Source organism: Natator depressus, chromosome 7, assembly GCF_965152275.1.
Source record: "Natator depressus isolate rNatDep1 chromosome 7, rNatDep2.hap1, whole genome shotgun sequence".
NCBI lineage: Eukaryota > Metazoa > Chordata > Testudines > Cheloniidae > Natator > Natator depressus.
Window position 1 is genome coordinate 105,062,218 of NC_134240.1, and position 23,929 is coordinate 105,086,146.

Below are 23,929 nucleotides of genomic sequence, written 5' to 3' on the forward strand. Positions count from 1 at the left end.
TGAAACCCGAGCCCCGCTCTGCAGCGGGGAGAGCTGGGGAGCGGTGCAAAGGGCGCCCCCCCAGGCGAGCGCTGCACGGAGGAGACTAGGCAGCGCTCACCCCCCCAGCCGGAGCTGCACCAAGCACAAGGCGGGACGTCGCTGCTGGGCTGTGGGGAAGCGGCCAGGAGCGCGCGCTGGGCTGGGGCGTGCGGCGAGAGAGGGTCAAGGGAGGGGAGGGGAGGGGCCCGGCTGGGGCTGCCTTATAAACCATCTCGCCTGCGTCGAAAGCGGCCCATTGGTTTGCACCGCTTGGGAGGGGATGGGGAGTGGGGAAGGACGGCAGTTTTCGTAAGCTGGCGGGTGACGGTGGAGAAAAGGGGCAGGCGGGGCAGAGGTGAGTGAGACACAGGGCAGAAGGTAGGGGTAGGACAACACGACGAGGGGGCAAAGTACTTTGCAGATAGCAAGCCGGGAAAAGGAGGGTGGAGGGCAGAGCCTGGCCGCGTTCATTTATGACCCAGACATAGTTCGGTGTAGTGCCAAGCATGACAAAGTGTCAGAGACAAAAAGGAGTAAAAATAAATTCCCCCCCCCCCCCAGCAGAAGGTTAGCAGAAAGTTGCAGAGCAAGACCGTAGGATTGAAGGAAGTGAGCAATAGCCAGCAACATTTCTTAACAAAATTTAGATTAGCTAAGAATGATCTCACATTTTTTACTTGGGACCCATACTTCCAGCCAGGGACTACTGAGAAGGGCAGCCTGTACAAAGGACAGGAGGGCCTTGGGTTGATAATGTAAAAGCACTGTACCTCTTTTACACAAAAGTTACCAGCATACACAGCAGAGAAGATAGTTAAATAAATGTGCAATTATTAGCATCTTATTACAACCAAGGATCCCAAACCACTGCACAAACCATTGGAGACACCATCACTGATATGCTGCGAATTTAAAATGCAGGGGTACAGTGAAAGGAAATCTGGAGAAGCACTCTGGGGCAAATCCCCATTCTTATAAAACAGAGTTATGCTGCCCTGAACACCATTTACCAGTTTGAAAAGGATGAAGGATGTTTTGGCTGCCAGAATCTGAACCTGTGGTAATGTATGTAAATATTAGTGACCTAACTTAAGACCAAGCGTCAGAGGGGTCGGTATCCACAAACACAACAAGGAGTGCGGTGGCACCTCAAAGACTAACAGGTTTTGGGCATAAGCTTTCGTGGGTTAAAAACCCACTTCTTCAGATCCATGGAGTGAAAATTACAGATACAGGCATTTGCTCCAATCCCTCAAACTGCTGAGCTACAATTCATTTGCAACCTTAACACCTTCAATTTGGGCTTGAATAGGGACTGGAAGTGGCTGGCTCACTACAAAAGCAATTTTCCCTCTCTTGGTATTGATACATCCTCATCAATTATTAGGAGTGGACAACATCCACCCTGACTCAATTGGCCTTCAACATTGGTTCTCCACTTGTAAGGTAACTCCCTTTTCTTCATGTGCCAATATATATTTATGCCTATATCTGTCATTTTCACTCCATGCATCTGAAGAGACTTTTTTACCCACGAAAGTTTATGCCCAAATAAATCTAGTCTTTAAGGTGCCACCGGACTCCTCATTGTTTTTAACCGAAGACCACTAAGTCTCTAAAAAGGCTCAAGCCAACTTCAAACAGGAGTTGGATCAGGCCCACAGCTGACTAAATGGCTGGTTAGCAGAAGACAAAAACCTACATAGAATTAATTGTTCCAGGTATAAACCCAGGATAACAAGGACAATCCCTTAAAGTTGCTGTTTCCAAAATAATTTGATTTCAGGATTTGAAACAGCAGAAAATATTCACATGTACTTAAGTAGTAATTGTCAAGATATAAATTAAACACAAATTATCTTAACATTTTGGCTTAGAGCATTAAATATGTTGTTTTAAAAGTGATGGGGAATAATGCATTTTGATAGGCTATTACTATGATAAAATGCTTCCCAATCATGCTTTAGCCATCTGTTTTAAATGGTTATACAGTGCCCCGGCTCCTCTGTCAGCTAGGAGCCGTAGGGAACCCCCACCACCTGCAGCTCCGGGGGTTCACAGTGGCTGGGAGCTCAGGGGAGCTTGGGGGTCCCCCCCCACGAGCTCAGGGGTTCCCCAGCCACCACTGCCACCACCCAGAAGTTCCCCTGCCATCCCCAGGTGCCACCCACGAGCTCCAGGGTTCCCCTGCTGCCTAGGAGCTCTGTGGTTCCCGCACCACCGGGGACCTCGGGGGTTCCCTTGTAGCCACCTGAGAGCTTGGGGTTTCCCCACGACCCACAGCAGCTGGGAGCAGTGGGGTACACCACTGGTGGTGGCCAGGAGCTGCAGGGTACCCAACTGCTTAAGAGGTTGCTGGAAGTCACCGATTCTGGGACTTGCGCGATCTCAGTGACTAAATCATAGCCTTAACCATCACAAATCTCACCACCTTCTGCTCCAAGGGCAAAGGGCTGGCTTCTTTGACCTTGCCTTCCCTAATATAAACGTACAGCAAAATATGCAACAAAAGACTGCACACACACACAGAGTCCAACCCATCTAAAACAAAACACTCCACTCTGTATGTAATTCTCCCTCTGGGGACAGGATGAGAGAGAACAAACCATAAATGACAGATGTTAGTCATGTCAATGCAATATTGAAAGGTGCTCAGATACCACCCCAATCACCATAGTATCAGGAATGGAATAGAAAAGACAAGGTGCTAAATTTTGTGAAGGATCAGTTTTAGAAATAATTTTAACTCATGCTAATTAATGGATTTCCTTACAAATTCTTAAAAAATTCATTCTGTATTCAAGGTGTTGTAATTCTGGGGAAAGGTATGCTGTATTTTTCATTCTTAAAGATGCTTTAAGTGCAAAACTAGTGCAATTGTAACTATAGAGTCATGACTGGTACCGTCATAATAAAGGATACATTATGCTATTGCCATACCATTACATGATACCTTCACCCATCAATACCAGACAGACAGTTTCGGTCTCCAGATTCAGAAGAGATTGCTTAACATGTCTAAAGTAAGAAATTGAGCCAAACATTTAGGCCTCAATCCAGCAAAAAAGTGGAGCTTGTGCTTAACTTTTAAGTATGAGAGTAGTCTCATTGACTTCAAATAGGATTACTCATACAACAAAACTAACACATGCTCCAGTGTTTTGCTAGATGGGAGCCTTAGATAGTTGTAAATAGATAGTGTTATAATACATATGCGTATTAAGGTATTAAATGTAGCTGGAAAGAGTCAAGGCACAAACAAAAAAGACTGCAATCCACAGCACCAGGTGTTAGGATACAGATATTCAGGCCTGTCTGTAAAGGCCTATACTCTAAGAATGTAGGTGTATCCTTATCACTTCTCTAGTTATAGAGATATAAAAAAGAATCAAAATCACTGTCTGCCAGTGTAAGGGCCTTCTCTTACAGGCTGAGGCCCTGTTCTTAGGCTAAGGCCTTTGGCTAAGCAGCAGAGGCAGCCACAAGCTGGGAAGCGAACAGTCACATCTTTACATTCCAAACTAGTCACATTGAAATAAGGTGCTATTGGGCTGTTAGGAATACAGTCCTGTCCTGATAATGGCTAGTACCTCCAGAGAAAGGGAAGTACCTAGAAGATGTAAAAGGAAACTTAGTTTGATAGCATCCTGTCTGGCAAGAACTCATTTATCAATAGCTGGGATGTGAAATCCTCATTTCTGTAAAGAAAAGGAGTACTTGTGGCAGCTTAGAGACTAACCAATTTATTTGAGCATGAGCTTTCGTGAGCTACAGCTCACTTCATTTCTGTGTTGTTCTATCACTGTAGTCCCCATTTCCCTGTTTGTCTGTATAATCTCTGTCTGGTTTTGTGATTGTTTCTGTCTGCTGTATAAGTTTGCTGGGTATAAACTAATTAAGGTGGTGGGATATAATTGGTTAAATAAGCATGTTACAATATGTTAGGATTGGTTAGTTAAATATCAGGAAAATGATTGGTTAAGGTATAGTTAAGCAGAACTCAAGTTTTACTATATAGTCTGCAGTCAATCAGGAAGTAAGGGAGGAATGGGAACAGGGAATGGGGGAGGGGAAATTGGAATAGTGTTTTGCTAAGGGGGGGTGGAAATGGGAACAGGGACACAGTTAAGGCTCTGTGGTCTCAGAGCTGGGAAGGGGGGGGGACACTAAAGAAGGAAACTGAAATCATGCTTGCTGGAAGTTCTCCCCAATAAACATCAAATTGTTTGCACCTTTGGACTTCGGGTATTGTTGCTCTCTGTTCATGCAAGAAGGACCAGGGAAGTAGATGGGTGAAGGAATAAGCCCCCTAACACCAAGAAAGACAGAAATTTATTAAATCTCATTTTCAGTTTTAGAAATACTACACAAAAATTTATGAATTTTTCTAGGGAATGGGATTTGCCAAAAATTACAATATATAGAACTATTTAGCTAAGTATCACCAGAATTCCATTCCTCTCCCCCTCCCCCCCGCGCGTGCGCACACACACACAAAGTAGTCCATAGGAGTAACTCTCTCTCTACCGCCCCCTAAAAGTCAGTCTCTTTAAAAAGATTTGTATGTGTGTCTGTGGGGGGGGGGGGGAAGGGTGAGAACCTGGATTTGTGCTGGAAATGGCCCTCCTTGATGATCACTTTAGATAAGCTGTTACCAGCAGGACAGTGGGGTGGGAGGAAGTTTTGTTTCATGGTCTCTGTGAGTATATAATGTCTTCTGCAGTTTCCACGATATGCTATGCATCCGATGAAGTGAGCTGTAGCTCACGAAAGCTCATGCTCAAATAAACTGGTTAGTCTCTAAGGTGCCACAAGTCCTCCTTTTTCTTTTTTCTTTTTACGAATACAGACTAACACGGCTGTTACTCTGAAACCTGTCAATATAAGGAGAGTGATCACTTTAAGAAAGCTGAACTGATAGTACCTTTGGAATTTCTTAAATGTGCAGCAAGTTTATTCTTTCAAATGGCTAACGAGGCAATTACTGAACATCTGTTGAACTAGAAAAGCTGGATGAAGGGGAAGATTTTTGTGGTTTCCATGCAGAACGCATTCATAGGTTCCATAAGAGAAATTTGGTAATGAAGAATCAAACCGGTAAAAAAATTTCATTCTGTTCAGTTTGTTATGCAGAAGGGCATAACATTGGCCCTTAAAGAGTAGAGGGGGGAGTCTCAGTTTAATTTTCTGTTTTTTTCTGGCCTTAGATTTAAGTGCTAAGAAGAAGTTGCACTTTTGAAGGATGTGTATTTCCTTAAGGCAATAGACATACCGGGAATGCCGGTTGCTCACCAGGACAGCCTCCCAGCATGTGAGGCAGGATTTGAGCCCCACTGAACTAGGCACACCCTCCTGGTGAGGTAAACCTCCCTGGAGAGAGAATAAAATAAAGGGGACAAAAAAAAGCCCTCAGATAAACCAGCTACTAGCAAACACTAACTAAACTAAGAACTAGGATAAGAAACATCAAAGAGGCAAGCTCAAAGCAGACATTGCTGAAGCTCCATCTCAGACAGGTAAGGAGGACCTCGGGGCAATTCACCTGCACAGTGCAGGGCACAAGGTTATGTAGAGCGCATGCGCAGGCTGAATGGGCACTGCTACTGAAAACCTCATTTCCTGGACCATTTAGAGGAATAAGAAGGTTAGTTTTCTCCTCTAAAGAGAGGAAATGCACAGTCTATCACTTTAACTGGAGTTAACTACTTCAAGTCAAACAGCTATGGTTTGGTTTAGATTAAAACAAGCTTATTAACAAATGGAGATAGTATTTTAAGTGAGTTCAAGTATAAAAGAATAGAGTTATAAGCAAATAAAAGTGAAAAACACTTTCTATAATCTAAGACTTAACAAAACTACAATGTTGGATCTATGTAAGATTCTTGCCATACTACCTTCCAACAAGGTGGCGGACTATCCCCTCGGTCAGGATTTCCCACAAAGTCCTAAATGCTTGGTTTCTTTGTCTTCTTAGGTGAAAAATAACTTGGTTCTTTACCTCTCTCTTTTATAGTCCAGTGAACCTTTGAAATCAATTCTTCTGAAAGCTACTCCTCAAAGTAAATTTCATTCCACTGTGAGGAAGGGTGGAGTCTAGTGATGAAAGAAGTTCCATGCTTGGTTTCTTCCCATGCTGGTGTTTGCTAAAATGCAAAATTTTATCTGTTCCTGCAATCTCCTCCCTTGTTAGCATGATGGTTTTGTTTACCTTTTATGTAAATGCATTCCTTTTGTCTCTTAATTTACCTTGGAAGTACCTTCCAGGTGGCAAAGCCACATTCCTTTTTGAGGATAAGGTAACTTCAGCCCTGCCTGGCAGACACACTTTAAGAACATAATTCCTGATATGTTTGTCATTTTGCATTTGTCCTCCATCCATACACCATACAGTAATATCAATGATCAGTATGTTGTTAGCTTTCTGTTTTCATCCTGCATGACACCCTTTAGAGCAGGGGTCGGCAACCTTTCAGAAGCGGTGTGCCGAGTCTTCATTTATTCACTCTAATTTAAGGTTTCGCATGCCAGTAATACATTTTAACAAGGTCTCTTTCTATAAGTCCATTATATATAACTTAACTATTTTTGTATGTAAAGTTAATAAGGTTTTTAAAATGTTTAAGAAGCTTCAATTAAAATGCAGAGGCCCCTGGACCGGTGGCCAGGACCCGGGCAGTGTGAATGCCACTGAAAATCAGCTCACGTGTCGCCTATGACATTTTTGACATTAGTGAGGTGGAGTACACAGAACTGGCCATTTTGTAAAAAAAAAAAAAAAAAAAAAAAAAAAAGACCTTGTTTACCAAGTTGCCCGGGATGCAAATATAAAGGATGTAAGACACCATTTGCTAGTACCCCAGCCAGTCTCGAGAGAGCTCCTGCAGCTGGCCTGCACACTCCACGTGCAGGGTACCTTGGACAGGAAGAAACCCTGGAACACCTGTTGTGGTATGGTTCTTTTGGCCAAGCATTTAGAAAGAGAGATGGCTACGTTCTGCAGGTCTTGTCCAGAGTGCAAACAAGTGGCACCTAAAGAGAATGATAGGGGTCCTTTAGTGATACCTATTTGAAAAAGAGTAGACAGGGACATTGTAAGGCCACTGGAAAAGACTGCCAGAGGCCAAAAGTGTATCCTGGTCTTTGACTATGCAATGCAGTAGCTACAGACCATTCCCCTCCACTCCCTAACTGCCCTGGTGGTTGCTAGGGAATAAGTACAGTTATCTTGGCTAGGTGTGACCAGAGTCCTAGTGGGGGCTAACTATGGTCACACAATTAGGGTGAACTGCAAAGAATGGGGCAGCCAAACCCCCAACAGCTAGTGGATATTCCAATACTTAGATTCACCAAGCCAGCATAAAACAGCTTTTTTGTTACATTACTGGTTACTCAGAAGTCCAGACAACACAGTTCCCTTAAAGTGATCCAGCCTCAGGCCTCCATCCAGGTACCCACGTCAAATATGATGAAATATTTTGTAAATCTTATTTCATCATATAAAAGAAAAGGTTCTACCAATCCCAAAGGATTGGACACATTACCTCCCAGGTTAACAAATGTTTCAGATCTTGCAGCCAATTCTTATTACTTAAACTAAAATATACTAAAAACCAAGAGTATGGTTGAAAGATGAGTATACATACAGACATGAGTTCAGTCCATTGAGGTTCAGATTCACAGCAGAGATGGTGAGCTTTGTAGTTGCAAAGAGTTCCTTTAGAATTCAGTTCATAGGTGATAGTTCAATGTCCAAATCTCATATTCAGGGCATACCAGCATAACTGGGACCTCAGTCTTGCGACTCAAACTTCCCCTGATGAAGTCTAAGCAGATCTGAGATAACAGAATCAGGCCAAGGATCTTTTATACAATTTCATGTCCTCTTTGACAAGTTGACATTTCCTCAGGGAACAAAAGGTAATTAGGATGACTTTGAAGGAGGTCCATCACTGGTACTTAACTATATGAATTAACATAAGGCCATTTGCTTGTTCCTCCACCATTCATAGTACATTTCAAAGAGAGATAAATACTAAATACAATATAGACAGGGACTCTTGGTTAGACTGTCCACCCTACTCATGCATATGTAAACACAAAAACACAAACATTATCTCCCTACATGTCTTCTGTGGGCTATTTATTTTGCAGGAGGTTTAACCCCTTATAGCCATGCGTCACAGTAGGCTTTCTACCAAGAGTCTAGTGGACCACGGAACTAATGTTATGTCCCTCCTCCTAAAAGAAGTTTGGCAGTTTTGAAACCGGTTTGTACTTCTGGCCACATCTACATTCTGAACTTTAGTCAATGCAAGTTACGTTTGCATAAAGTTACCATTAGTATATTGCTTGTTGTCAAGGCTGATTCCCCACTCTGGGGCTTCGAGTGCAGAACATGGGGGCTCGCAAGGATTCTAAAAATTAATACTGGCCACTTCAGGCTGGTATTAAACTCCCAAAGTCACAGCTTCTCTCTGACTTTGGATGGGTAGATGCTGCCACTACCCAAATGCAAAGCCCCTTGGAATCCAAGAAGGCGCACTTGGGATTTCCTTTCTGTGGGGTATCCTCAAGCCCTTTCACACACACCCCTCCGGGGAAGAGCTGAGAAAGGAAAACAAATTAGCTGTTGCCACCAGTTAACTAAAAAACATGTGCACAAACCTCTTAAGAATCTTATCTACTTACATATCTGGGTTTCCAAATAAGCAATTCTAGGTATGATTCTGATGATTTTCATACCTGGCCTTCAGCTTCTCACAGCATAACTGCTGTCTTGTTCCCCTCTTCTCCGGAGAACCACAACACACAGACAAAGGGAGTCTTTTTTCAATTTTAAAAAGTTCTAGCCCTCCCATTGGCTCTTTTGTTTAGGTGTCCACTCACTTCCTTTTACCTGTGGACTTGTTAACTCCTTACAGGTAAAGCAAGTAAAGAACAGCTACTAGCAGGGATTTTATAGCTAACTGGCTGGCTGTCCATAAAAGGGAACTACCCCCCTCATTTATCACACTTTTACACGTGCATATTGACTCTCTGCCTTGGATCTGCATGCACTCACCAGGAGTGCTTGTATTGATGCACAGTGCAGGGCACCACGGATAAGTACTCAGCATGCAAGCTGCCACCATTCAATGCACTGTCTTTTGGGAAGTTTTGCAATGCATGGTGCAGTGGAAACTAGTTGTAGAGGGGTGACTGGGAGCAAGGGGTCAATTTCCAAGCATTCGACTGTCTCTGCCCCATAATGTCATCTGTATCCCATAATTTTCATGCCTTATTTAAAAACCCCATTAAGCTGTGTGGTCCCACTTGCTGACTTCATCTCTGACAGAAACACAGAGCCTGTACAGCTCTGCACTATTGTCATAAGCGTTGCAAACACAGGATGCACAGATTGCTGTGGGACATAGCAAGAACCAATTCAAGGTTGGTGGTGCTGTTGTCCAGGGAGCAGCCGCAAATGGTGGAGTACCACTTTTAGGCCCAAGAAACAAACACAGATTGTAATGAATGCTTGGGATGATGAGCAGTGCCTACAGAACTTCTGGATGCACAAGAACACATTCCTGGATCTGTGTTAGGGTTGCCAACTCTGACTGAAGCTTATTCCGGGAGACTCTCCCCCCGCCCCCACCGGAAGTAATTTCATTTTCTTAAAATATCTATTAACTTCTCCCAGATAGCTTTCAATAGTCACCGGGCGATGGCTGCCAATTCCGGGAGACTCAAGGCCAATCCTGGAGGGTTGCAACCCTAATCTGTGTGTTGAGCGCATCCTAATTCTCCAGTGCAGGTACAACAGAATGAGAGCTGCACTGACAGTGGAGAAGAAAGAGGTGACTGCACTGTGGAAACCTGTAATGCCAGATTGCTACCAGGCAGTGGGAAATTGTTTTGGAGTTGGAAAGTCTACCATGGGAGCCATTGTCATGCAAGTGTGCAGGGCCATTAATTGCCTCCTGCTAAAAAGGACCGCAGCCCTTGGCAATGTGCAGGACATAGTGGCTGGATTTGCAGCAGTGGGCAAGGGACCGCAGCCCTTGGCAATGTGCGGGACATAGTGGCTGGATTTGCAGCAATGGGCAAGGGACCGCAGCCCTTGGCAATGTGTGGGACATAGTGGCTGGATTTGCAGCAATTAGGCAAGGGACCGCAGCCCTTGGCAACGTGCGGGACATAGTGGCTGGATTTGCAGCAATTAGGCAAGGGACCGCAGCCCTTGGCAATGTGCGGGACATAGTGGCTGGATTTGCAGCAGTGGGCAAGGGACCGCAGCCCTTGGCAATGTGCGGGACATAGTGGATGGATTTGCAGCAATGGGGTTTCAAACTGCAGTGGAGCAACAGACAGCACACGTATCCCTATTTTGGTACCAGACCACTCTGACACAGAGTACATCAACAGAAAAGGCTACTTTCCTACGTTTATGGGAGCACTGGTGGATTACCAGGGACGTGTCACCAACATCAACGTGGGCTGGTCAGGGAAAGTCGTATCTTTAAGAACGAGGGACTGTTCACAAAGCTACAGGCAGGGACTTTCTTTCCCACCCAGCAGATTACCATTAGCTTTGTTGAAATGCCAATAGTGATCTTGGCGGACCCAGCCTATCCTTTGCTCCCCTGGCTCATGAAGCCATACACTGGCCAACTCAACAGCACCAAGGAAAGATTCAACTACCAGCCCAGCAGGTGCAGACAGATAGTTGAATGCACTTTTGGTAGAATGAAGGGACACTTGTGATTTTTTTATTCACAAGATTGGATCTCAGTGGAAAAATATCCCAATGTTTATAACTGCCTGCTTCATCTGGCATAATATCTGTGAAGCAAAAGGGGAAAAGTTGCCACCAGGATGGAGGTGGAGCAGCTCTCTGCTGAGTTTGAACAGCCGGACAAGGGCTATTAGACAGTCTCAATTGGAGCGATACGGTTCAGGGAGGCTTTGGAAGAGCACTTTAACAGTGAGCCACAGTAATACATGCTCTATTAGCCCCAGGTATTTTGGGGCCTGTTAGGAATTGTGTAGTGATTGGTGTACATCTATGAATAAAAGTCAATGTACCTATTAATTTTACAGTGCTTGCTATATATTATTACAGTTTGTCACTGATCCTATACGTTGTGTCACACTGTACAGTAGCAAGTGGGTGGTTGCTTTCAGAACTGTTGTCAAATATTTTCCAAATAATTTTATTCAGTAAGAAAACCAGTGCAAGAAAAATTGTGCAACTTAAAAGCAAATACATGAAAAACTTAAGTTAATGGAACAGAACTCAAAGAGAAAGGACATTCATATCAATTTTACCTTCAAATACAGCAACTGTGGCTTTCAGAGGTCAGCGTATGTGAAGCTGGGGTTATCCTTAATGTACCCTGGACTGGCGTGGCAGAGGTAGGATGTGACCCCTGATGCCACATGGAATGTTGAGGTGGGGGAGTTTTCTATGGACTGCAAAGGGAGGCAAGCCAGTGTCTGCAGCAACTGTCTGTGCTGCCAGAGAAGCCCCATTATGTCCTGCTGCATCTCTCTCTCTCCTTTTCCTGCTGGGATTTTATCCTGTCCGCTCTTTCCTTCTCCAGTCTGTCCGCAATGTTCACCTTCCAGGTTCTTTGCTCTCTGTCTGACGCAGCACTGGCTTGCAGGATCCCATTGAACATGTCATCGAGTCCTCTTCTTTCTCCTCCTTATATGGCTCACATGGTCCATGGCTGTGGAGGGGGAACTCCTCAAGGCTGCAACAGCAGCAGATGAAATACACAAAGGTGCCATTGTCAATATAGTCACAATGGAAAGTGAAAGTTAAGATCAGAACTCCCTTCCCTTGCTTCACTGAAATTTTAACCAAGACATGCTTATTGACACTTCTGCTTGTGAACAGTGCCACTCTCAGCACCAGCCATGGTGAGTATGGACTGCCGAAGGTGAGGGAAACAATGAGGGAATTGCTCAGTTGGACCAAACTTGAGTATCAGACGACAGCACTGAATACTGGCCCCATTTTTCACAGGTGGTTATGTTAGCTGATATCTCATTCCAGAGGGTAACAAAGGGAGAGAGCACAGCTGTTGCTGGTGCACCGAAGCCTGTGTAATGCAGTGGTGCCAGCCAAAGTTATCACCAACTGGCATAGGAAAACATCCTACCATGGAGAAGGAAACAGCTTGCATCCCTAGAAACCTTTGGGAGAGGATTTCAGAGAACCTCCATGGAAGTTTCCTTGAAATCTCGCAGGAGGGAAGAGACATACTTGTGTTCATACAATGCTCCACATGGCCCCCTTGCCTAACTCTGCAGGGGAATAAAAAGCCAACAACACTGCCTCTTTGTTGTACTGCTACCTCTTCTAATAAGAATAAATTAATGAAAAAAAGGCAATGGCTGTGTCCTGCTAAATTGGGGGCATCATTACTGTAATGGGAAATAAATGTACACACTTACCCAAGGATCCTTTCCCTCCATCAAGCTTGCCCATGCTCAATGGCTGGGACTGACTGGACTGAGGTGGAATTTCAAAACAGTCCTGAGTCCTGGCATCACTAAACCCCCTGGTCACATGTCCCCCCATCCTCTTCCTCATCTTCCTTGCTGTTCAAGCCAGGGGCCCGTGACCCAGACTCCTTTATGTATCCACAGTGGTCCGCAGGGTGATGGTAGAATCCCCAACAAGTATAACATGCAGCTCTTTGTAAAAGTGGCAGGTCTGCGGCTCAGCACAGGATTGACTATTGGTCTCTCTAGTCTTCTGATACACCTGATGTGGTTCCGTCACTTTCACATGGCACTATTGCTGGTCCCTGTCCTTCCCCTTCTCCTGCATCCCCCGTGCACATACATGTCCACATTTCTATAGCTGGTCTGCAGCTGTGCTTGCACAACCGCTTCTTCCCACAAGCCCCGGAGAGCCAATATTCTGTCCACTCCAAACTAGAGCATGTCTGGAGTGTGCAGTTGCACACAATGGAGAGCTGCTAGTTTGCTCACCAAACTGGACAAATCAGGAAAAGTCATTTCAAAACTTTGTGAGGCTTTAAAGGGGTGTGCGGCCTTCCAGTCTCTGACCCCTGGGCAGTGAAGTTCACAGTGCGACCAGAGTGTCGGCCAGCTGCTGGAGGATTGTTCGGGTTGACTTAAGTAACAGTGTCTACCCAGGCGCTGTATCAACCTGAGTACACTGACTATGGCTCAACGCCACTCAGGGAGGTGGTGTTACTGTATTGCAGTAACGGAGCATTTACATCAGCAGGAAACAAATTTAAGCATAGAAACATGCACAACTATGTCAACGCAATGTGGCTTATGTTGACCTAACTTTATAGTGTAGACAAGGCCTCAGTCTACCACCTACAAACTGATGGGTTAATACAGTGATTTAACTGTACCTTGAAGTCAGTGCTCCAGCAATTCGTTAAGACAGGTGCTAAAGATTTGGGGCCAGTATACCCTATTACGTGAAGCCATTAGAGTGCTCAATCAATTAAACGTGGAAGAATGAAACAGAAGATGCAATATACCGAAGGACAAGAAATCACTTTACTCGTATGCTAAGATGTATCCTTTTCTGGTAAATGGTCCAATAAAAAATGTCAACAGTTCTTTTAAGTTATCCAAACTGATTTATTGACAATTTAAATGTGACATATTTACAGGAAATAGCACTGGTTCTAAAATAATTTAACAATTTTTATAGATTTATAAAAGTACTGATAAATAGGAGACCCTGACAATTACCAACCACAAATATATTTTCCTATGCTACTGAACCACAAGAGTAGTTCTAATTTTAATAAGTCCCATAATGGAGCTGCTTTACCTCCACCTAATACATAAAACTGCCAATACCAAAATATAGTAAAACGAACATGCAGTGCCAAAGCTGTACCAGAGCAAGTGATTTTAAATGTGAGAACGATAGTAAAAATATTTCAATTCAAAGTGTCTCCCACACAGTGTGTACTTGTGAAAAATAAGCTTTCAAAGAACTGTTGTCTTATTTTGGTACAAGTTAAAAACTACACTACTTGTTTAGACTGCCACAATAATTTCAACCCTGCACTAGCTTTCACGTGATGTTGAAGAGTAAAATGAAAAAGTGTAATTTCCAAATACTATTGCCTAAAAACAGTGGTTAGTTTAAGGATTAAAAAGTTGAAGATGCTGATGTAATGGTTTTGAAACTAGATAATATTTAATTCTCACATTACACCAATTACTCTATCCTCGGATCAACAAGTTACTGTAGAAAAACCCTCTCTCTCTCAGGTCAGAAGTCAGTTTGGAAGCTGGAGCAAAGATGGACTTTTCTGATATGTACTTGTTAAGTTCCAGAAGACTAACAGTATTGCAACAGTGGGAAAGGTGAATCACAATAAGCAGCAGCATATGGAATTTGTGGGGTTGGTTGGTTTTTTGTTTTTTTTTTTGGTTACAGCAAACATTTTTAAAACCTAACTATGAAACCAGTACATGCTCAAGCTAATCAAATATTTGAAATGTAAAAGTTCTTATATCTTTTGTTTGCATCACTGAACCCATAATAATGCACACATGTAACAAATATTCAGTTTTATAAAAATCACATATTGCACAGCTAGTAGATGCAATACCAGCATGCTGGTATCCCTAGCATAAGATTTTCTATTTTAAATAATTGTTTTGAACTACGTTACTCAAAATAATTTCACCCCAAGGTTCAAAACCATGTAAATAAGGTCCGTGTACACAGAGTCTCAAAATGTTTAACAAGATGAGAAAAAACACAGGCACTTTAATAGATTATTAGTGCACCAAATTACAGGCCACAATTGCATGACTATAAACAGTTCAGTACCAGTTTTGACATCACACTAAATAAATGAGGTCTTTCACTGATCCAAATATAGAAACAAGAACTGTTCACAAAGTACTGATAAGAAAAAAATCTCTCAAAAAAGTAATCCTAAACAGTATATGTTTAGACACTTAATACAAAGTAATTGCAGCAAAGCTTAATGTAATGCAATATAAAACTGGTTTACTTCAAAGGTGTAAAGATGTAGTAGTCTGATTTCCCACCCCCCATCCAAAACACCATTGTAGGTGGTCCATTAAAATCAAATGTGCAAAAAAATTACAATTCATCTTTAGGAGAGCATCAAAAATAGGCTTAAAGTTCAAAATAGCATTATTATTCTAATGTGAATTTTACAGCACCATATACTTAGAATTCTAAGAGAGCTTAGAATTCTTAGTCTGGTAATATTTCAGTTAACAATATTGATCTGATAGGAACGAAAGAGACTTTTTGTGCATATCCCAGTATCTGAAAAAGTCATAACATTTTCAGAAGAGGAGAGAAATAATTCTCACATATGCATAAAGTCTTAATCTGGTTTATAATGAAATTAAATAATCACATTTGTAGGCATTACATTTTCTATAGTATAGCATTAAAATATTGAATGTAATTTTAGGTTTGCCAAATTGAGGATAAAGAGTTGCTGGTACCTTATTTACTGACAGCAGTACATATCTTAACTATGTAGTTTGGCCCCTTCCTATTAGAAAGTGATTTATTATCAGGCTGTGAGAAAAAAGCAGAAGGTCCATTTCTGACCCTAATTTGAAGGCAGTATATAATTATTTAATATATATAATTATATATGCATGTACCTGTGTATACACATACCTATGTTTATACACACATACATAAAATCAGTGTTCCATTCTCTTTGTTCTTTCTTCCTAAAATCTTCTTTGGCTACAAGTCTGACCAAGGAAATCAGAGGACCAAACAGATGGATCATTCTCCAAACACTTCCATTATTACACGTCACTGACTGGAAGGCTTGCATCATCCAGATCCACTGGGCCAGGATCCTGTTCCTGAGTGCCATTTTTACTTTGAGGTTCCAATAGGCTCTGTACAGTCACTTTGGAAGCTGGTTCTCTTGGAGGGACAGCCTGGACCTTGAAGTTCCCTGGCTTGGCCTTGGTAAAAGATTCGTGAAATCCTCGCTTCTCCAAGGCAAGGCGTTTGGCGTTAAGGTTTGAGACCAGAGCGTTGTTGTGAGAGGCTGTGGAATGTGAGGTGGCTGCGGTGTTGGCAAAACAGAAAGCATAGCTGGATTCTGAAGAAAAGCTGGAATGCTCCTGTAAAAGGATAAGTGTTTGTCAGATGGAGTCAGTTATTAATGGCATGTTAGTAACTCAGTTCCAGACTTTACTCTGTAAACTAAGAAAACAGAACAAAGCAAAGCAAAGCATCAGCCATGGCAGCAGGAAGTGGGTGCTTTCCCAAGGCAATGCATTTTTAAATGTGAGCTTACTGCTGTATGTGATAGCAAACATCCACTGCAGCGGAAGAAACTAAGTTAGGTTCTTGAAGTCAAACTTGGCAGCTCTTTACATTTTGATACAAGAGAGTTTAGCAAGCCCAAACTGATTTTTTACTAATATGTTTAATGGCAATTAAATTGTGTTCATTTTCAATACACGTTAAAGCTCACATCTTCAATGTCATAGATGAAAAACTAATTGCAAGAGAAAAGTGTTTTCAAATGATATTTGGTATACAAATACATATATTATATATATTCACATCCCAAAATCTGAAGCACTGTGGAACTCTCACTGCTCCCTCCCCTTAGAATACTCTGCTGAATCAAGTTAAAGCACGTTACACTTTTGTTCACTGACAACTGTTGATCTATTTCCTATTTTTGTTCCATTTTATTCTACTGAGCCACCGAGCAAAATATGATGAATTAACTACTGTAAGAAGTTCAAAAATCCCTTTCTGGAATCCTAATTGCTGAAATCTTAGAAAATATACTTAAAATAATGCTTTTGAATCTAGATAAACAGTCTTTTTTTAAACTGCAAGAGCAATACTGAAAAAAAAAATTTTTCAGAACTCAAGCTACTAATTGTACAGAAGTCATTTTCAAGTGCTTATTATGGATACTTGCCATTCCGTTGAATGAGAATTTTGGAAGAGTCAAATTCAGGCAATAAATCTACCACTATTTAAATACCTTCTTGTCAGAAAGGGGCAATCAAACTATCCTTATCTATTACATTATGATTCAGATAGCCTAGTGTATACTTATGCCACTTTTGACTTTAATATAATTACTTTGATAAATCACCATAATAGGTCTGTCAAAGAAAGAGAGATCCTCTATGTCAACGATCTGAAAACATTTTCATATCAATTGTCAGTTTAATTTAGCATGGTATTGGATAGATTTATAGATATAATTAAGTTTGCAGTGTTGGTTTGGCCAAATCAACATTACCAATATATTAAATAGGTAATATTTATATTTTCAGAGCTATTATGCATTTGTACATGCATCATAATAGGATATGTGTTAAGAATTTAATTTGTTGGCCTTTCACATTGTTTTTAGGAGCAATTCCAGGGAAAGTATTTTACATTATTTTGTCATGTTTTTATGGTCAATAGCCCACTTGCCACACCACTTATTTCTAATAGCAAACAATGTTTATAAAAAAGCAATTGTGCTATATGGTTCAGTGATTTATCTGGCATTCCGATCTATTTTCATCAGTAACTTCAGTTACACAAATGGGAAAGCTGAATCATTATGCCAAGTTTTCTAATAAACTACTTTTGTTCAGATTTTGCTACCTCCTCTGATAAATTCCTAGTTTATGACATTAAGCTGCTTTACTTTTTAAAATATTTTTTAACATAATGTACAAGTTACAAGTAACAACCCCTTCTATATTCTGGCTAATAATTTCATGCATATGAGTTTTAAAAGCCATGCAAATCAGGCTGCAATATTATCCTTCCAATTATTGCAGTTATAAGATGTTTGTGTATGTGCACACATCTGTATTAGTTGGGGATAGCTTTTATTTGTATTTTTGCTGTTACAAGGTGTCAAAGTTGTAACGTAAAAAACGGAAATATGAACTCTCATGCAAATTAATCAAAATTTTAATACTTTTCTCTTTAAATTGCATTTTATGTATTTTAGGGTAGTACATTTGTACTTTGAATGTGAAAAATGACTTAGCATCATTGTTTTTGCCATTACTAATTTAAAAAAAAAATGTATTTTAGAAATCAACACTTAACTGCAAACCTAATGAGTGGTGTGAAGTAGTTTATGAGTTAGTTTTCAATAACGGGAACTGAAAAAAGCAGTGGGATTAAGAGTTAATTTTACATAGTGTATATTAGCGTTTTAAATCCTAGCCCTCTGTTAAGAAGGCAAGTTTACATGAGAGCCCACATACGTGCTGCATTCACCAGTTCTTGATGTATACCTCTGTATACAAGGATTCGACAGCCTTCTGGCCTGCCGCATCTGGAACACAGTGCAAAGCTAAGATTAGAGTAACCCATACTTCAAGAAGGGAATAGAGGGAGGAAAAAGAGAGAAAGTGTTGCCAATAGTTATAGCTAGGTTGCTTAGTCAGCCCCACCACAAAGCATACACACACTAACAAAATACCCATCTCCCTCTTTTCCTCTCCCCCAGAAAACTTTTAAACTGAGTCTATTTTGTGATAGCAACTTTTACTTAAAACACGAAGCAGCTATAAAATTACTAGCTGCAAATACTAGTGTTTAGATCAATTGATAGCAATCACACTAGCACACCATCTATGTGATTGCTGCACATTTAATAGCCAGATTTCAAAATGTAGATTTCCAATGTATTATGGGGGTAGATATACTCAGTTTATTACAAAATATCACATAGCAAAAAAGTGAAAACCATACCTTGCAGCATCTGAACTGTGAAGTATTCCAGGATAATTTTGGACATACTTGATGACACTGACACTATTACAATCTTTAGCATGAAATACAATAATCTGTAAAAAAAATCTGAGCATTTCTAATGTAGGTCCTAATGGAAAAATATATATGAATGCTGCCATCCACATGCTTAACAACTTATGATTTAGGTCACAGTTGTACACACACAGTTCAGTAATGCTAGATGGTGTTCACACTGGGTCTCCAACAGCAAAACTTCTAATTCATACGAGGTATTTGCAATCCCCTTCCGGCCCAAAACGCATTCAGTTTGGAACCACAGCTGCTAACGTGACATATGGCCAATAGTTAACCCCGAGGATGTGCAAATTGAGGACCCAAGATAATTTTTAATCAATCTTTTATATAATTTGATTGCAAAATTTGTAATTAGCAAAAAATCTCGCCAGAATTAGCGAAGTTTCACTGTAGTTCTTCAGCTAGTAAAAGCTTAGTGGTAAGAGCTCATACTGAACTCAAAAAATCTTCATACTCAGCACTTGCATTGTCTTTACGTTTAAGACAATGCAATGCGTACAAAGCTCCATACAGATAACACTAAATGAGCACTCAATTAGAAATGCAAAATATTTTATGCAAATTTAATATGCATGAAAGTTCATGCAAAGGAGATATGTCACTACAGGACTGGGGGAAAGGGAGATGAAAGAGGAACAAAACAGAATTTCTTGTACTAGACTGACACCTCTTAGAGGCCATGTATTATCTACATATCAAACACATACAGAAGCTGCTGATCTTCCCGGTCCCCGTTGTGCCACTATGGCCCCAGAGATCGCTTTTATCCAGCTGTGCATGTCCTCCGGGCTGTCTGCCTAAATCAAAATAAAAATTTTAAATTAACATTAGATGGCTAGTTAAGCTGGGTGAAGATGCTGTTTGTTTATATGGGTAGTCTGGGAATACAATGACCAGCCTAGCTTTCTTTCCCATTGGCAAGTAGGGGTAGGATTTTTCTAACTACCTATGACATTGGAGCACAAGTGTCCATGGTTTTCAGTGGAATTTATACTCCTAAATCACTCAGACACTTGTGAAAATCACCCAAGATTATTACATCATATTTGTAATACTCCTCCAGGTCAATACTCTGATAACATTTCCATCAGAACTGGATTTACATGTTGGTTTATTTTTTAAAGGTGATCATTGTAATTCTCACAGGATTTTCAGTGATGTATATAAAGGGGACTTGTCCAATACCACACCCTCATATTTCTTCACTATTGCTGTTTCCTATGAAACAGAAACTAACGTGGTCAGGTGAGGGATCTGGTGAAGTACTGCACAAAGTAACCAATATGATTTATTGCTGGTGACATGCTATATATATATATATACATATACACACACACACATACATACACACATACATATTATATATATATATATATATATACACACACACATATACATACATACATACATACATACATACATATACACACACACACACACACACACACACACACACAGCGAGTGAAAAGGTCTGGTATTTAAGTTAGGGATCAGCCAAATTTGCAGATAATGAAAATTGTTCATCTACCTTCTCAAAACACTACATAGAACACATACCAACACACTGTACAAAAAAAGTCTGTATTACACACACTTCAGATGATACAGAAAATAAATTGTGTTCTTACTTTGATTAAATTAACATACTATTTAGAAGAATCAATCCCCTAACTCCTTACAACCACCTTATTGGTGCACGCACACAGCAACCAATTGATTGTTATCTCAATCCATACATTATAGGATAGGAAACAACTGGAATTATTAAAACAAGTACTATATTTTCCAGTTAACCGTACTGGGACAAATCATTGCTTCTCAAACTCCACTGTCTCTTCTTATTGGAAAGGGGTGGGTGGGTGTGTGAGAGAGAGAGAGAGAATTTGTAATTTTTTCTTTGCTTTTGTTGTCTGTCACTTGTTTTTAATCATCAATGAACCAGTATGGATTGATGAAGTTGTCAATTTCTGTTTCGCTCAGGGCACGTATTAATAGGTTAAAATTAAGGGCTTTGTGGGGAGGGTAACAAACTACCTATTTCCATACTTTCACATGTATGGGGTTCTTTTAAATATAACTTTTAACTCTTAATTTCTTGGGTCTTAGCAGTTGAAATTTTTTAAAAAATTCTTGACAATATTTTAATTCTCAACACTAATTCCATCTTAAAGCTGTGTGTCTGGGATATAAACACAATCCCCATTCATCAATTTGCTTTCATAGGAATATTTCAAAATATATCTGAAGTTGCAGAGTTTGGTACACTTTCTTTGCACATATGCTGATTACATTAGACTGAAATGCTATACAAATAGCTGCTGTAGCCTAAAAACAAATCTAAATTCAGTGCTCAATGATTCAACAAGGAGTCAAAATATGGCAGTAGTAGTGACTGAAGTTATATTACTGAAACAAGCACTGCACTAATCGCATTTTTGAGATAGCTGGTCTAGGGCTTTCACTATTACCAGTAATGTGAAATATGTATTTCAATTAAGATACTTAATTCACAGCAGTCCAATATTCACTGAACCATTTTAAAATGTGATGCCAGAATAAATATTCAGCAATAAACAAAAGAAAACCTTGCTAAAGCATACAGTGGGCTGACAAGAACATATTAAAACCTTCTAACCAAATCAGTCATAAAATAGTGTCTGGGAACTTGCACATTGCAGCGAGACATGATACCAAGTTAGGAGTTGTTCTTAGAGCTACACTAATTCATTAAAAGAAAAAAAAGTACTTGTGGTACCTTAGAGACTAAAAAATTTGAGTATAAGCTTTCGTGAGCTACAGCTCACTTGGTTTATGCTCAAATAAATTTGTTAGTCTCTAAGGTGCCACAAGTACTCCTTTTCTTTTTGCAGATACAGACTAACAGGGGTGCTACTCTGAAACTAATTCATTAGTATCTCTTGACAGCTGAAAGCCCAGATTCTATCTGGGTAAAATTAAATGAAGGTGGTATATGGTAAATATGTTCTCCACTACATTTAGCATGTCTTCACTAAAGAATTCTAAAAAGGTCTATGGTCTGCAGAACTCACAGTAAGCAGAAAAATGGTAAAAAGAAACAACTGCTCCATTATGTTCATTATCCTATTAAATAATTATTTAACCCTCAACTAAAAAGGACAGATGTACACAATGTGCCAAACAACTTTTTCTTGTTTAGAAATTCATTAATGTGATAAGACATCCAACTTCTGCATTAGCAAATCGACCAAGTTCTTATAAAACAGCAGCTGACAATACCTCATATAAGAACAACAGTATCTTGCATAAAGGGAACAAATAGTCTTCATAATACCTTACTCTGGAGATTTTTATGTCAAGAACTTGCAAGGAAGAACCCCAACAGTGACAAGTTCCTACCAATGGTTTCACAAACAAATGATCTGGGGACAAATTTTTGCTAACTCTTTGGTTTCAACTCTATTTCCGAAATGTAACTTCCTCATTCGGGCATATGGGAAGAATGTTCTAACATATCATCATTAAAGCTACCTTGCTAAAGTCTACTCTCACACATCTGGAGAGAGACTGTAAATTTGGTGGGTTTTGTTTGATTTTTAAAACAAGTAAAGTATGTATAGTTTTTAAAATCAGCCTGGTAAGGATATGTGAGCAGATTGTTTTGTGGAGGTACTGTTAAGTGTTCAGTAAGATATGGCAAGAATCACTGAAGTATTTTCTGGTTGTGAAAGCACCACATACAGCCAACAAATCAAAGAACATTCAAAGTGAAAGTTCATTTTTTAGACAGATATTACAAACAAAGGCTATTGGAGCTACATTGCAGTAGTTCACACTCATCAGTTAAGGTTACTAGTTTGAATCTTTGACCATTAATCTCCTAGATCTCTGTAGTTTAAATCCACAGTGAGTTGAAAAACTAATTTTCTATAAATAAAAATGTAATAATTTAATTAAAAATACAAATTTTGTAAGTGTATTGACCTCACACTATAGAATTTAAATAACTTCATGCCAAATGTCAACTCAAAAAAGTATTTAAGTTAATAAAGGACAGGCTGTTTAGGACTTTCATAAACTTCAATAGTAATTCATTCTTGCTTGCAAATCTGACATTTCTCATATGGATTTCAGAACAAAATTGCAAAGAAGAAACCCTACACTAACATGAAAAGACAGTTGGAGAAAGGTCTGAAATACTATAGTATTTCACAACCAATGTATGTGCAACTGAGAGGAAGACTGAAGACTACTTTCTCAAGAAAATCAAGTATTTAAACAATTTTAACAGTAAAGTATTTATGCTTAATTTTCTTGCAGAATGATCTGGTTTTACCCAGAGTGAAAGATTACCTGTACATAAAAGGTTCGAGAAGTTGTTACAATTTCAAAGAGATTGTCTCTCATCATTATATCACTGCAAAGACAAAACAAAACAAATACTCAATAGGAATTTAGATTTTTAAACTGCTCTACTTAAAAACAATGTTATAACTAGAAAATCAGAGTATGCAGAACTCTGTATCCATCACCCTTCAAATTAAACTTTTATCTTTCCTGATGAGTTGGTAGTCACTATCAATGTAATCAAAGTAACTGAAATCAAGCAGTTATTAGAGGAAAAGTTATATGACTGATTGTGATGGGATGTATCAACCCTGCACTAGCCCAGCAAGGGTTAATCACTCACTGCAGGCTCAGGAGGCCACACCCCTACGCCCTTGCTGGGCATGCTCCAGCTGGGTATAAAAGAAAGCAATTTAGCTCAATCTGGGCTGATTGAGAAGGAGAGCAGACACATGGTACAGGTTCCTGCCAGAAAGCCACTTGAGCCCCAGACAGCGGAGGCCAAACACACCAGTTGACTGGGGGTCCTCAGTGGACTCGCAGAGATAGAGGAAGACAGACAGCAGCTGCCGCCCTGGAGGAACTGCCAGAGCTGGAATCACAGGTAGAAAGCAGCTCAGGGAATGTGTTTGTGGAGGTTGGAACCTGAAACCAGGACTACTGATTTCACAGGGCACTGGGTTAGGACCTGGTGAAGTAGGGTGGGACCAGGTCCACCTACCCAGCCTACTGCTGGGTGCAGCAACTGCCCAAGGTATT

The 23,929-nt window shown here is 40.4% G+C and overlaps 1 protein-coding gene across 8 annotated transcripts in view; it reads right to left on the reverse strand.

Moving 5' to 3' along the window:
* Positions 1 to 13,664: 13,664 nt before the first annotated feature.
* Positions 13,665 to 23,929, reverse strand: part of PLEKHA1 (pleckstrin homology domain containing A1) — an 85,732-nt gene continuing 75,467 nt past the window's right edge. For 5 of the 8 annotated variants that reach the window (XM_074959211.1, XM_074959213.1, XM_074959212.1 and 2 more), the window contains 3 exons: positions 23,177 to 23,240; positions 19,552 to 19,641; positions 13,666 to 16,155 (listed from right to left, as the gene is read on the reverse strand). In XM_074959211.1, the coding sequence (XP_074815312.1) occupies positions 15,829 to 16,155; positions 19,552 to 19,641; positions 23,177 to 23,240 (481 nt within the window). In that variant the 3' untranslated portion in view covers positions 13,666 to 15,828. Of the gene's footprint in view, positions 16,156 to 18,276; positions 18,387 to 19,547; positions 19,642 to 23,176; positions 23,241 to 23,929 lie in introns of all 8 variants that reach the window. The other 3 variants (XM_074959217.1, XM_074959216.1, XM_074959218.1) reach the window with 3 other exon arrangements.